Source organism: Haliotis asinina, chromosome 2 (assembly GCF_037392515.1).
Source record: "Haliotis asinina isolate JCU_RB_2024 chromosome 2, JCU_Hal_asi_v2, whole genome shotgun sequence".
Taxonomy (NCBI): domain Eukaryota; kingdom Metazoa; phylum Mollusca; class Gastropoda; order Lepetellida; family Haliotidae; genus Haliotis; species Haliotis asinina.
Genome location: NC_090281.1, coordinates 59,478,033 through 59,494,155, shown reverse-complemented (window position 1 = coordinate 59,494,155; position 16,123 = coordinate 59,478,033). Strand labels below are relative to the sequence as shown.

The 16,123-nt window shown below is 40.6% G+C and overlaps 2 protein-coding genes across 9 annotated transcripts in view; one reads left to right on the top strand and one right to left on the bottom strand.

Moving 5' to 3' along the window:
• LOC137274044 (F-BAR and double SH3 domains protein 2-like) overlaps nt 1-6,960 on the top strand; it is a 94,256-nt gene extending 87,296 nt beyond the window's left edge. For 4 of the 8 annotated variants that reach the window (XM_067807010.1, XM_067807011.1, XM_067807009.1 and 1 more), the window contains one exon: nt 610-6,960. In XM_067807010.1, coding sequence (XP_067663111.1) covers nt 610-732 — 123 coding nt within the window. In that variant the 3' untranslated portion in view covers nt 733-6,960. The remainder of the gene's footprint in view (nt 1-609) is intronic. The other 4 variants (XR_010956166.1, XM_067807016.1, XM_067807014.1 and 1 more) reach the window with 2 other exon arrangements.
• Nucleotides 6,961-8,334: 1,374 nt separating this feature from the next.
• Nucleotides 8,335-16,123, bottom strand: part of LOC137274021 (transforming growth factor-beta-induced protein ig-h3-like) — a 47,627-nt gene continuing 39,838 nt past the window's right edge. The window contains exons 9-14 of the mRNA XM_067806976.1: nt 15,862-16,071; nt 13,001-13,135; nt 11,933-12,105; nt 11,160-11,296; nt 10,054-10,207; nt 8,335-9,383 (exon numbers count right to left, since the gene is read on the bottom strand). Coding sequence (XP_067663077.1) covers nt 9,144-9,383; nt 10,054-10,207; nt 11,160-11,296; nt 11,933-12,105; nt 13,001-13,135; nt 15,862-16,071 — 1,049 coding nt within the window. The 3' untranslated portion in view covers nt 8,335-9,143. The remainder of the gene's footprint in view (nt 9,384-10,053; nt 10,208-11,159; nt 11,297-11,932; nt 12,106-13,000; nt 13,136-15,861; nt 16,072-16,123) is intronic.

Below are 16,123 nucleotides of genomic sequence, written 5' to 3'. Positions count from 1 at the left end.
ATATTGTGACCCAATTACAACTACCGCAGTGACAATGAATAACAACTCAAATCACGGAAAATACACTCTCGTAACACAAAGTAAAATTTTTGTTTTAATGAACCTAAGTAACCTGTACTTTACAGTCTACACAAACAGGTAGAGAAATATTTAAGTTGTTAGAGAAGCAGCAGGGTGTAGCTACCATTATTAGATAGAAGCTGTGGGCTAACACATCATTGCTGATGAAAAGGCCTGGCAAGCCCTCAATACTATCTAAATATATGGCTTTTAGCCTTTCAGGCTTACATGAAAAAATTTGCTTGCTATGCACCTGAAAAGCACGTGAGTCCTCACTGTGTGAACAGGGTCATTTCTGCACAATGTGACACACATCTGTATGCATCCTACACACAGGATCCATTCTTAGCTTTTCACCTTCACATTTGCATCAGACTGAAAAGTGGTTTACTGACATTATTAACAGGTTTAACAGTATAACTGATCAAGCACTAAAATATGAAATTATCGCAAATTTATAAATGAATTAGTTAAACATGTATTTGGGGATGGATTCAGTGAAACATCAATAATCTTTCCATGTATCTAAAAAACAATGTTTATTTTCAGAATTATAAGAAAGTTCGGTTCAGCAACAACCACATGGTACCGACTGATGTCCTGCAGCCGCACTACCCCTTACACACTCAGTGGGAGGACTCCGAGGAGGAGGGGGAGGAGTCTGTTGTATGACACCAGTTGTCATTGCAACTGGATTGTTACCTTGCCATCCTTCCAGGAGGTCCACACGGGTTGCCTTGACAACCAATCTGTTACCACGCAGTGACTATGAACATGAAAAGCAGTTGCAGGGCAACTGCAGAAGATCATTTCAAAATAATTGCTGTCATAGCAACAGATGGTTACCATAGCAACATGTGATGAGGGAGGAGTTGATCTGTTTCATTACACTGGCTTGGGGAAGAAGGTATTGTAGGTGGTTGGTGAACTGACATTATCACCATGGAAACCAAGCTGCCTGTGTAATGGTGGTTTTATTAACCTTGGAGTATTTTGTAGTCATAGCAACCAGTAGCACACCTAGACAATACATATATGATAGAGGACTGGCCTGTCATCATGTCATCTGTAGTGAAATCAACAAGGGAGTATGGTAGAGAATGTCACATTGTTGCTGGCCAACTGAGATGGGATACACAGTTATCCCACAGCAGCTGGGTTACTGCCGAGAAAGTGTGCTCGGGGAAGAACAGACATTGTGTGGAGATATTTAGTTGTTTTTTTCACAAACTTTGTTATACTTCCTCACAAGTCTCTAGCAGCCCATGCCTGCTGCCAATATGCTCTATAGAGACAGCACACACTAGCTGTCAACGTGCCCCCGACAGACAACACATGTATGGAAAGTGTCATTACCAGTCACATGACAGGAGTCGATGGTCAGGTTGCATGTCGTATATTAACAGGGAGTGGTACTCCGCACGTGCTCAATAGAGGAAGGTTGTCTGTCAAACAGCTTGGCAAATCTGAAGATGATCTGTGTACCAGCCTGTTGACAGATAGCCAAGGATTATTATTTTGATAATTTGACAGATTTTTACACTCATACCAATTGTTGAACCAATTTTAAATTATACAACATAAACTGATTGCCAAGGTTTAAGAATACAGTGTTACAGTACACAGTGTTATAGTCCACTGTTAAACATTATATTGTTAGGATATGGCATAACATATTCTGCACAATACAGTTTGTCAATTTGTTTAAATGTTATGGGAAAGTGCTTAGTATGTTTATGTAAAATTGTAAGATATAAAACAGTCATTAATGCATTGATGATGTTACAGATGTTATTCCCTTGATTCAAGTGGCTCAAAACAGGGGAGTACTGGTATCATTCATTGAGCTGTGCATGCCAAACCCCTTGACAAAGCCACTGTTCTGTTTACATACAGTAAATAGTATATTTCATCGAGTATGTCATGAAAATCTGTAAAGGTACTGTACCAAGCTGGAATTGTCTTTGGAAGGACCAGTCTTGATGTATGTATGTTTACTTAAGGAACATGGCTACATGTCATCATGGTGACGGGAATGAAGGCAGAGATTATAGGATGCTGCACATTATAGGGTTCTTGCATGGGAAACATGATTTTTGTCATTAGCTTTAAGTTTCTGCAGCATAATATTTTGAATTATGTTTCATCACGCCCAGTTTCACAAATTTCTATGAAATTTGTTATTTTTGATGGCCATGCCAAACACAAACCTGGATCCATCTGTGTCATTCTACAGCAGATGTGGGGTGGAAGTCATCTCGCTGAGAGCGTCCTTTCACTTGATGTGGAACAATTTTTTGACATTCAAACAAGGGATCACTTTGTTCCTACCTCATTTTTTTCTCCAGATCTAAAACTGATGTACCTTGGACTCACTGATTAACTGCTTGCACCAGCATTAGTTACATGTCTGTGAAGGCAGGAAGGTTTGTTTGAAGCGGATGTAAAATCTGCCTGTATTCCCCATTGTTGCTGATGGGCTCTGTCAGTCTCCCATGTGGTTCAGTGTAGATGTAGCCCAGTGTATATAGAGATCTGTGTATATGCATAATAGCAACACAGGCAGACTGCAGGTAAAGGTGGTACACAGGGGATCCACCTAGGTCTACTTGGATCTTCCTGACTGGTAATGTCTGATATTTGATACTCAAACATCATTTTGTCAAACTTTCATGCGACATAAAATAATTTTTATTGGTTCTTTCTGGAGTTTAATGCTTTCGAATAAATTTTTGTTAATATTTTATTGCTTGACAAGAAATGTCTATGAAAGATATTTTTATTGATTTGATCAGGGTTACATTTTAAAACTCTTCTTGAACTTCCTGAAAAGTATTTGCAAAAATCTTTCTGTACGGATGTTAAGTTGATGATGTGAGGGTAGTATGTAGTGATGTAACCTTGGTGAGAGTTTAAAAGACAGACCATGTGTGGAGCCCCAGTGTATCGACCTTGACCTTGTATTGTGATATGACATTTGTATTGGGTGTTGGTAAAAGTGGAATCCATAAGTCTGTGATTGAAGTTGGAGGGAAGGAATATACTCTTGGAATATAATGCGATGACCTGTTATTGTCTTTAATGTTAACTTACTTCCTAAATTAATCCATTTATCTTATTTGGTGGTTTGGGTGAGTTTATCATAGATCCTGTTTCATTGTCACCTTTTTCTCACGGCGCACACTGACTGTGTCTGTTGCGTATGGTAGCAATGATATATACCATGGTTCATGGTCCTGAAGTGTGTACATTATCATGAACATCTCAGAATGCCAAATGCCACATTTGTCCCAATCTTCCTGGATATATACTGGTACGGTTACATCCACATCTTATGTCATATATAAATATGTAAATACAGTCAGCGACTAACATGAAATGGTTACAATCAGATAAATATAGATCAGCTTAAACAATTTTAGTTTTTTGTACCAAAGTTGTTTTTCTTAATAACAGAATAACATCCAATAAACAGGTTGTAACACAATCGCTGACAGTCATTGAGATTACTGAACAAACCGAAGCTCATAGGTTGAAAGATGTACCTTTGAGCTAGCCTCACGGCTCACTATAAATGCTGTAGGCACATTAATTAACCATGACATAAAACTGATTCTTTGTAGTCATGGTACACTTCTGTACAATCCAAATAATAAATGTCTAGCTACATATATATACTGATCTTATGAGTGAGATTACAAGACAGAGATGTTTATGAAAGTGTGTCTCAAGTCCATGTGTATTACTGAGTTAGCCATTGTTAGAGATATAGTTCATCATTTATAATGTGTAATCATGATTTCTGTAATATAAAAGTTGGTCAAGACTCACTGTTGGGTTCATGTCGCAAGGTTGAAATTTGAGATTGTGTATATAGTGACTTGTACAGAAAGCACCTGTGTATAGACTGCTGTCTTTGGTCTTGTGTTGTGCTTGTGTGTTGTCCTAGGTGATGTAGGCCTATACTAGATTGCCTGTGCTAGATGCTCATCAGAGCTGCATGTCTAGCTAGACTGTTAGGTAGTCTTCAGGAAAACATGCTTTCAGTTTTAGGTAGTGGTCAGGAAAGTAGAATTATGGTCATTGATGCAATCATCAAGGAAGTAGAATAATGGTTTTAGATGCAGTCATCAGGAAAGTAGGATTATGGACATTCATGATCCAGAAAGGGCTCTTATCTGGTTATTTTTGGGCAATGATGATACTCCTGTTGCACATAATCTGCAGTACAAACATTTGAATTACATTTTACACATTTGCCATCGGTGTCACTTTGTATGATATAACATTACATAATGTTTCTTACATTTCACATCTTCTGTCAAGGTTACATGGTATGTCACAGTTTTAGTCCATAGTTGTTCACATGCTGAAATTGTCTTATTAGGAGATTACAAACCAGCTTAAGAACCGATCAGTTTATTTCCCGATTGCAAGTCTTCCAGGAACTGAAAGCAGAGCTAACAAGAATTTCCCCTCTACCCCGGGAAAAATCTTAACACAATTTTAACTAAGATTTTAACTAAGACAAAATAATATAGTGGGTTATTGATGCTAAAGTATTCTGACCTGACTAGCATTTCCAGTTGGTTGAAAGAATCACTTTGAAAAACATGAATCATATTAAAGAAAGATAGTGAAATTGAGGGTTTTCCTTGCAGAGCATACAATGGCTCTGTTGATCTCAGGTCTGGTGACAGATTATGTTATTTCCATCATTTACTCCTGCATCAAACAAATGCATTTTTCAATCTGTGCAATATTTTGAATAATGTTGATTTTCTACATCGTTTTTTAATTTGTAAAATGATATTTTCTGACAGAAAATTGTCTACAATTGAGCCTTATTGCCTCCCACAGACAGTGAAAGCAACACCTATTCCTCCCAACTGTAAGACCACCCAGATGCTATTGACCCCTGTACCACCAGGAGTTATTCCCAAGATAGAAAGCTCAGCTATGAACAAAGGTTATAATAAGACCGTTTTGCATGTCGTATTTATTCCAGGATGGTCACCTGTGGGCACTGCAAGAATGGACAAACCCTACTGATAAAGATAACATAACCATGATCCATAGTGTATGTTATGCATTTGAAAGGAGTCCTTACTATACTGAACAGGAAAAGAAATGCAACTTGGGATTTTTTTCAAGTTTCTAAATAGTCGACATAAACATGAGCACTGACATTTATGAAATTTCATCATGTTTTAAAAAATTGCTTTTCTTTTGCTGTACAGTATACATGTTCATGGTAACACTTCCAAAGACAGCTTGCTGAGAGGACAAATTATCATACAAGGCATGGTCACAATAGGTTTTAGAAACAAGCCTTTCGTTATTGTATTCTGGGATATTTTTTGTTTATTTTTGTTTATTTTATTTTTTTTTTGTTATATACATCACGTCTTTTTACAGGGTTACTGAAAAGCATACATTACTGTTAAATGTTAGGAATATCCTTATTGAATGTTTAGTTTTGTATTATTACTTAGTGATAAATCAGTCTTTAAAATATGTTTGTTTTCTTTATTTTGTTTTGTTGATTGTTTTTGAATTTGCTAACAATATGAATAATATGTTGGTAAATTGTTTGAACTTGCATTTTAGGTTTTAATATGTTGTGGTGAGATGAAGGAGTATCACACATCGTTAGATCTGAGTCCAGGAAATGGAGTCACATATATTTGTTATGTTTACCTTGATATTGTGTTGCTCAAGTCTTGTTCAGTTTCAAACAGATCCATCAATGGGACACAGTATATAGCAGCTTGGCTCTGTGATTTTTTTCATTTCATTTTCAGTAAATTAAGAATCTTCCTAAATGCAGGGTTCTATGTCATGCAATGTGACTTTGATCTGAGTATATTCTAAGCACACGGCTGCTGCTGCTGCTGCTTTTGGGACCCGACCTTCAGCAGGTGCTTCAAATGACACTATTTTATCCTCATTCAGGGGCAGTCTCTCCCTTTTCCAACCCTGATCATGGATCTCTGCAAATCTATAACACATGTTAGCCCTTGAGGTATCTCCAAGGAAGTGCAAATGCCAGTGTTTCTTTGTTCTGTTCGTTGGCAGTTTCTTTAGCCATATTTGGCACCAACAGTTTAAGGTCCCTCTTAGCTTCAGTAAACAAGTTTAGGGCTGGGCTGTATGGTAAGTCCTGCACGTATGACATTGAACTCTCCACCTGCATGATCCATTTTCGGGATTCATTTTACTTATCTATATAATCTGATGGACAATGCTGCCTTGTCTCTTGTGACGTATTTACACACATGCCACAATATACCTTATTCTCACCCTTTGTGCCATCCTCCCTAACCAGGGGAAACAACACCAGGCCTGCCGTGAGTACCGTTGGTTGATATAATTACGTTAAGACTGGAAGCTCATATTGAGCTGAAAGGGGACATTTTTCATCAATATTGGAAGCATATATTTATAGACTAGGGTGTAAATCTATTTGAATCTCATTTTGAAATACCAGTTTTAATGGTTAAATAATTTCTTAAAACCATTTTGATAATATTCATGTCATAATAACTGAGACTGCATTGAACTCGTGTCTATCGAGTCTTTGATTAATAGCGGTACAAAAGATGCAGTAGCTAGAGTTGTTTCCCTTGGTAGTGGATATGGCGTCATATACCAGTGATGTCTTGTATCTGATGTGTATGTCCTCTTGGCGGCCAGCAGCCCACTATAGCAATACACTACAACTTACAACAATGTTCCAGCATTGTCTATGCACCTCGGCCGTTAACCATGTAACTATGCATGTGTGGTTCCTTATACATATTTCAATATTCTATATATTAGGATTACGTCGGTGTTGTGGCGGTGCAGTCGTTATTTGTCAATATGTCATGTGCTATAAATTAAAAGAAATACACAAATAAGAAAGTTTTGTGGAATTGTTTGTTGTTCCGGGGACAAGTCACCAGCGGACTGTCAACAGAAAACAAGATCATTTATCTCCCCTTGGCAGTGCCCTCGTACAGACTGTGGGTTACACTTTCCTGTAGAAAATATCCATGCCTCCGACTGGACAGTGACATTATGCAGACACGCACCATAGTAACTATCACACAGTGTTTATGAAACTCTACATTCCCCTGTAATGATTAATGGGATACGGTGCATTTTGCTAGAGTGTATTTGCTCGTACTGGGTAGCAAAGGAGGCTTGAATGTCGTATCGAATGGGTGTATATCCTTGAACGTCATACGTCATGTGGGGGTGGGGGGTATTTTGCTTGAACGTCATATTGGGTGGCCAAAGGTACTTGGATCATCATGCCATGTGGAGTGAGTGAAGGTGCTTGAATGTCAGTCACATGGGTTGCATGATTGCACTTGAAAAAAAAACAAGTTTCGTGACTGTTTGAATGGGAGATTGGATATGTCGGATTTGAATGATGTTGCTGAAAACAGTTGATATAGAAGGAAACATAACTGACGAAATGCTCGGTCTGCAGGTCTGCTGGAATATTAACGCCATTACCCTATAGAAGTTTCTACACAACAAGAACACATACCTTTAATAATATATTGATACATCGAGTGTCGCTTGTTAAAGTGGCTCTCGCTCCCTTCCCTTCCAGATGGCTTCATCATAAGGACATAACTGATTCTAATGTTTTCACTATTCATACATGATGCCAAGGGTTTAAGCTAAATTCTGAATGCTGACGCAAATGTCAACTCCCAATATATTGTAAACCGTGCCAGTTTGAATATCTGGACACAATGTTTGTGTAAGATCAAAGCGGGGATGTACTTAAAGAAACAGCCCGTGGCTAAATCTAAATCAAGCCATCCAAATCTTTGGGTGTTGATTATGTCGGGAATACATTCAATATTTTATATATTATCTGAGGACATACCATTATCTGGGAGGTACCAGAAATTTCTATAGATGTTATACCCTAATGTGTTGTGATGATCATGTCTCGTGAACCACATTACCCATACATGTGAAATTTTCCATATAACTTTACTAACGATCCATTCACAATATAATGGTAACTCTACAAACACTGGGCATCGATATAGTTAAGCTCACTACTTATTGACATTCCCTCGTTAATAGACACCTGTATCCATTTTTGCAGTCATCCTTTGTCACTTTGTATTGGGGCATTTTATGCTAATTTGACAGCAGGACACTTTATTTCAACGGAACTGACATCATTACTGCATGTACTTTTGCTGATACCATCATTTCTGCCTGGAATAAGGATTCCTCATATGAAAATCACATATCCGACCATTGGCGGGCTAGACTTTATTCATAGAACAAAATGCCTTAAATAGAAACCTACAATCAAATGAAACAGATTTTGTTGATCATTCACGTATCAACAAAGGCGGATAAGGTATCACAGATTTCTTGCAGTGAACTGAACATGTCCAAACATGACATCATAATGCATCTGGACATCTGTCGGCGCATCCTGGAAAGTGCTGACGTCACACGCCTCGCTGGACGTCGCCAACAGAAAATACGTCTTGCCTGCTTGTACTTGATTTTATCACCTCTACAGAGAGTTGATCCAGATACTGACTGAATTCGCCGACAGATACTGAATGTGTCAGGGACGCCGTCAGCTTCAGAACATCTCCGTCAACACTTCTACTGGCGGTATGATAACAAGTATAAAATGTTGCATAGAAACAAATTGTAAACATCAGCAAAACGACATCAATGGAAAAATAACAAAATATAAAGCTATATATTACAATTTCTACATTTCAATCCGGTAACGTTATGCGCATATATTAAAAATTAGAAAAATAATGCATGAACAATTCTAAAGGAATTCGCCGCTTAGCCCTACATACGTTCTCATAATATTAACACCAACAGTTTATTAAATCGTCCTTGCATCATCTCTTCAGTAGGTTGTCCTCAGCACGTGCCGGCGGCCATTTTGTGAATTCTGACCAGTCAACGTTGGAATGCCTCTTTCAAGGCGGAACACATCAGCACACACTGTTACCGTACACCATGTTGCTACAATGTAGTTTGGGAAGGCACTGACGTTGTGGCTAGTTTTAGGTTATTCCGTTTGGAAACATTTACCTTATCCTTGGTTCACACGAACACTTGAGTACATCGTCAATTTTGTACATGACACCATTGGTCGCCATTCGTTCAACCGGCTTCACCCTTTTTCGCTTATTGACCATTATGTCATTCCGAGAATCTCGCGAGAAGTCGACCTTGTCACCTTGTCGGGATTTGATGGTGTAGATAGAGTGTTTCTTAGGGATGGCGCACTTGACTACCATGCGGTTGATGATGTGTCGCTCCAGAAACTGAAAACAAACACATTTATATCACTATATCATACAGTTGTACGGCGCGTATACTCACACACATCTAACCAATGACTGAAGTACATGTATCAGGTATACCTGGACTACACTCGGATACATCTAACCAACCATGTACATGTTACCTCTGTTTCACCACGCCTATACTCAGAGACATCCAACCAACTATGTAAATGTTTATGGTAGTGTCCCCATGAGAGCTCCGCGAAACCTCGTTCTTAGAGGTCTGTGTTCGGCAACGTCACACACATGACCACGTGGGTGGGGGGCGACACCGTCACCGATGGGGTGACATATGGTGGCCTGAGATATTGGGGATAACATGAGAGAAGAAGGATCTGCTCTCTTGTCACCATAGCAACATATACCGTGACAACAGCTGCAACATTGGTTATGGAATACAAGAAAATCCAAGTCTGGTTTGGCCTGATGAGTCAGATATGAATCATCTAGGTTTGCTGTTTTGTATCACTTAAACAAAATAAAATGCTTTGAAACGACCAAGAATCGTTCACGAATCCCTTTGATATGCGTCGGTTTATTCTTCGGAGCTTGGTTCACAGGTAGAGTGTGTCAACTTCTATATACACCAGGAACCCGTCTTCCACAAACAGATTGTGTATGTAAACAGTTTACATGATAAATGACTCACCTTCTTCAAACGGTCTGGGTTGGTGAGAAGACGATCCAGGTTACGTTGACTCATGGAATCAAAAGCTCGGTTCGTGGGGGCCAGGAGGGTCAGCTGGACCGGGGTGGACAACAGCTCACTCAGCCCCGCTGTCTCTAGGGCCTGCCGCAAGGTGCTGCCGTACACGAGGAGTGAGTGAGTGGGTGGGTGGATGGGTGGGTGGGTGAGTTGACCTTAACGCTGCTTTAAAGACTGTTCAGTTTTGGAATTTCTTCTTCAAGAAGTTGGGTCGATGAAGAATGGGGGTTATTTGTAGTCTGTACAGAGGACGTTTCGACATAGATTCTAATGTCGTTGTTGAGCAAGGGAATGACATGAGAATCTTTGCCTATACAGAATAAAGAAGTTGTATGTGTATACAAATGGTCCTCATTCTTTGTAATTAAAGCCTGAAGTGACGTTCATCGTAGACGCTGTGTTAATCTTCTTGCTGTTAATGCCGCATTCAGCAATATTCCAGCAATTTGACGACGACCTAGTAATAACGGTAACCGTACTTCACATCATAAGCAACTATTTAGAAAACTGGTAAGTGCGTGTGACGATCACACGGCCTTATACAGTAAGCATTGTCTTTGACGTAACTACCCGGGCGAACCCCAAAAGACCTGGGTCTCCTTTCGCGAAGCAACCTCTACTAGTGGTAAACTTAACTCCCATTCTTTAACATAGCACTAAGTTTATCTTACTGACTTACGATCACCTTCGTGCCTTGTGAAAGGAGATCGTGCTTTGTGAAAGGAGGCCGTAGTGTTGTGCATATAAATGATACATGACTTCCAAAAGATTACTATACTGAAGAGTTCAACATCAGTACTCCAATACTTCGTTAATATATGTCCAAGTGGGCCAGGTGGCTTTCTGTGGAACCCGTTAACCTCTCGCCTTCCATATGGTTCAAATCCCAGCAAGATGGAGGGATGGAACGGAGTGATCGGCAGAAAGGGTGTTGACCCTTTTCTTTTCAACACAATAGGTTTTCGCCCCTTTTGTGACAAGAAACACACGAGGCTGCCGTATAATATGCTGATTGTAAATTATTGCTGTTATTATTTTGATTGTGATACCTGAGTTCCGGATCCGCCGTCACCTGGCCCATGAGGGTGTCCTCCGGGGGCATGAGCACTGTGTCTATCTTGTGTATAACTCCGTTCCCACACACCCTGTCCTTGTCTAGCACCTTCGCGTTGTTGATGGCCACACCCTGAAAGTAGTCCCGGCAGGTTCACAAGTCATAAAGTGACCGTCAGAGGAGCGTTAGGCCAAGGCCAAAGACGGCCCCTGCATGTATTTACACAACTCATAACGACACCTATTGGAGCGGTGTGAGGTCAAGACCAAACGTGGTCCCTGCATGTATTTAACTCATAACGAAACCTATTAGAGCAGTGTGACGTCAAGACCAAAGATGGTCCCTCATGTATTTACACAACTCATAACGCCACCGGACCTATTGGAGGAGTTTGAGGTCGAGGCCAAACGTGGTCCCTGCATGTATTTATTTAACTCATAACGCCACCTATCGGAGTAGTGTGAGGTCGAGGCCAAAGATGGTCCCCGCATGTATTTACCCAATTCATAACGCCACCTATCGGAGCAGTGTGACGTCAAGACCAAAGAGTAAGGTGCGTGCCTTTACATGACTTAACGGCACCGTCTGAGCACAGTGGGGTCAAGGCCAAAAGTGGTCCCTGCATGTAAAAGTGTACCAATGTACACACATGCACACTGTTCTACCGTAACTAACGTATGTACAAGATGCACTTAGCCTAGTATGTGTACACCACATCCAGAAACACATTTATCTTCCTCGGTTACAGGGATGTACAAAAGTACCTACCCCCCGGTAGATGCTGACTTTGATTTTGGCTGACAATCCTAGGTTCGTGTTGATGTCTTGATCCCCGACCAGTTTGTCGGAGGTAATCTTTCCTTTCAAGGTGTGGTAGTCGATCAGCTTCCCCATGGCTAGAGGCTGCGTCCGCAACGCCGCCAGATACGTCGGCGGTAACTCTGTCACACAGGAAGTAGTATGACTTCATGAAACACTTTTCAACATTTGTTCATTTGTTCGGAATATTTAGTCAGATGACTGCAGTGTGTAAGGCACTGATTATTGACTAGACAATCCAGTGACTGACGTCATGAGGATCAATCTGCGCAGCTGGAATACGATGATACGACAATAATTCCATCATCCAAGCCAGCAAGGCTGAGCACCTGATCCCTTAAGTCGCCTCTTGTGACAAGCATGGGCCAATGCTAACCCACAGTCACAAGAAAACGATCCTTAACCTTGCTCTTACATGGTCAGTCAGGAATGCAGATTGCACAGATGAAATAATTTTAATCATTAGATTTTTACATATATCACATAAAAAGAAAGCGAGCGAGTGTAAGGTAACCACTTAGAAGTAACTAGCAATATCTGGATGGTCTAAAAATAGGAGCGCTCGGGTCAGGCAACCAAGTGGTTGATATTATGAGCGAGAATCGTCGTTAATTTGACAGACTATCAGCACAGACGCTTCGTAATCGCTCACCCCTCTTAATGCTTGCATCCTACCTTTAGCATGAGTTACTGGTGCGTATGTGTGCGTGTACTTTAGGGTAGTTAGAGGACAGAGGACTTTCTATCGCATATCGAAGGTATTACAAGAGAGTTGTAAAATGGAAAACAACACACTAGCTGTATTGTTTTGGAGGAACGTGAACTATTTTTTAAAATAAAATGGGAGACAGTGAGCCACACTCAGCAATATTCTTGCTATATGGCGGGGGGAGACAGTGCAATGGTAGATAGCACAAAGTTGAAAACAGAAGTAAAGTTCCTGGGATGAACCACATAAAAATGATTTCATTCGCATCCGATTATGATGTGAATTCGTGGTTTAGATTGTTGTCTCACTTTTGAAGGCGGTGTCCGTGGGTGCCAGCAAGGTGACATCCTTGTCTGTCAGTCGGTTTGTGACGTTGGCCTGGTTCGCAAGCTCCATCAACGTGTTCAGCTTCATCTCCCTCGCAACTTCAGCGACCTCCTTCACTGCAACATCGACAACGACGACAATGAAAAGAGAAGATTTCCGTTCCTTTAGCTTCTCGATTCTACCCAAATGTTACGCATCTCAATCTTTGAAATCATGTATTTAGCTTTATGATCCTTGGCAAAAGTTTCTCCACCAGTTGCAAAGATTAAAACAGAATCCCGAATCTTGGCAAAGATTTCACAAATCAAGGAGTCAAAGTTTTAAGAGAAAAATGACTTGTTTCCGCTATAAACATGTCATACCTATGAAATCAGATTTTCCATATGTGCGTGTTTTATTTCACCTTAAACCTAAAAGGTTTAATCAAAAACATAGTATACTGTACAGAAAAAGAAACGCAAGTCTGGATTTATGTCAGGTTTTTAAATAAAATACATAAACATGGACGCTTACTTTTATGAGATTTCATTTTTTCGAAACTTGCGTTTCTTTTTTGTTTAGTATATGTCTAACTTATTCATGCGTGGCTGTAATAAAAGTGAAATCAAAAGAAGAACCGTTTGCTGCTAATATCCAAATACATCAACATGTCGTTCCTTTTGCATGTCATGCTTGATTTAACTGGTGACACCATCTACACAATCTTCCTGTAATTAGTTTTGAAAATGCCAAAAATGCAATTCTATTCATTTTGGAAAAAAAATGGTTATTTACGGTTATTTTTTCAACAAAGTTTTCCTATATTACCTAGAAGGACGGATCGTGGTTAACGTATAGGGACACAGAATGCCCAAAAGCCCTTTAAGACAAGAGGAGTATTCTTATTACCCAGACAGAGAATAAAGACGAGTTGAAGATTTGATACCTCCATATCAACAGTTCCTTGTTCTCCGCGCCTCGTGAGGTAGGGGATCCGTTTTGAGAATATTTATTCTGTTTCTTGAAGAGGACTTGATAAACTCGGCATTTTATTTTTAAAACGTTTATCAAACAGCAGTAAAGTTTCCAAACTTCTTAAACTCCAGACCTCGTCATGTGAAGGGAGTTCCCCTGTTTTGATAGAGGACTCTACCCAAGTCGCCAGCTTCAGCAGCTTGAGGTGGGTTATAGAGCACTGGAGATGCAGATCTGATAAGTCTCACTTAAATGGAAACAGCTTCCTTACTGTTGACTTAAAGCGTTGAATTAATTTGGTTTGTTTATATCATCTTTGTTTTGACCCTTAGGATTAATTACTGTCAAATTATGTTGTGTTTGATAATTAGATTGCAAGGTTCTTCAAAGATACGCAGACCCATGTTGATTGTTACAATGATACGGGGATATATTTAACGTGTTCTCTATGTTAGATCTAGTGCTTAATCAGCTATTTCACTTCTTCAACTACCACGTGTAGGAAGTAGCCCTCCGTGCACACAGCGGCCTCACACGGGTTTGTATTGTCACAGAGGGTGTTGGTGGTGTCGGCCCACGTGTGTCAACCAGATTTATACACCTCACGGCAGGGGACATACTCCACATAAAGTCCGCCACCCATGCAGGCATCTTGACGTGGAGAACGAGCTTTGTCTCCATGGGCGGCAGGGGAAAGGAATAAGAAAGCAACTGAAGGATGTAGACGGGCGCGGAAAACGAACAGCAACGCAGATACAAGACAATCACGAAGCAGAGAAAATACAGAAAAGCAGAACATTGTTACCAATACAGAAAAACACAGTTAGAGAACAAATATATAGCGGAAATGTTATACTAAAAGCAATGTCAATCAAAAGAGTAACTGCAAAAGAGGATAAGGAGCAGAGGCCCGAAGCTTTAACGAAGGGATGCAAATTTATTTGCTGTTTAACGCAGCATTTAGCAGTATTCCAGTTTGGAGTCTGGACCTAACAATCAATGAACAACAGCATGAACATCGATTGACTCCATTAGTACAGGATACGATAATTTGTCAAACAAGTCAACGAGTCTGACCACCCGATTCAGGTAGTCGACGCTCACGACAAGCATGGGTTGCTGAAGACCCATTCTAACTCAGATCTTCACGGATGGAAACAAGCACGGGTTGCTGAAGAAAAGGTCTGACGCGAATCTTCGCGGGTCAGAGGTAGAGAGAGTATAACTGCAGTGGATAGTAACTCTAAACCAAAGTACATGCAAAGAAGCACAAGCAATGCAGAGGTAAAGCAGTAATGAAAATAGCGCCGGTCAAAGCCGAGGGCGTATTCGATGTAAATCAGAAGGCGTCATCACATTGAACCAAACACACATGATGGAAACGAGCGTTCAATGATTCAGTGATGGTTGTCATGGGAGATGTCACACAATGTCAAAGGTGACAAGGAAGTGATGAAAATATGATGTTGTATCACACCAAACGCACACAAAACTGTACATAGCGAGCTTGATGTTTAAGTTGACAAGGCAAAATTGCCGCTTTGCATTACATTGCACTTTGGCACGAGGACCTCACCTTCGATGGTTCACTTTCACGCACCTGACGCTGGTATGAAGTCCTCATCTTAGATTGTTCCGTTTCACGTACCTGACTCTGGTATGAAGTCCTCACCTTAGGTTGTCCAGTTTCACCCACCTGACTCTGGCATGAAATCCTCACCTTAGGTTGTCCAGTTTCACCCACCTGACTCTGGCATAAAGTCCTCACCTTAGGTTGTCCAGTTTCACCCACCTGACTCTGGCATAAAGTCCTCACCTTAGGTTGCCCAGTTTCACCCACCTGACTCTGGTATGAAGTCCTCACCTTAGGTTGTCCAGTTTCACCCACCTGACTCCGGTATGAGGACTTCGTCCACGCCGTGAAGCACACCGTTGCTGGCGGACACGTCACCGTCCACGACCCGAGCCTTGTCGAAGTAGACGCCATCTCGCTTACACTTCATCATCATCATTGATCCGTCCAGCGACTTGACGCCCATGGCGATCACCACGGCGTCCTTGCAGTAGACGCCCTTGATGATGTGCTTCTTCAACACCTCTGGGGAAAAGGGTCATTGATTGACTAATTGACTGGATTGATTGATTGATTT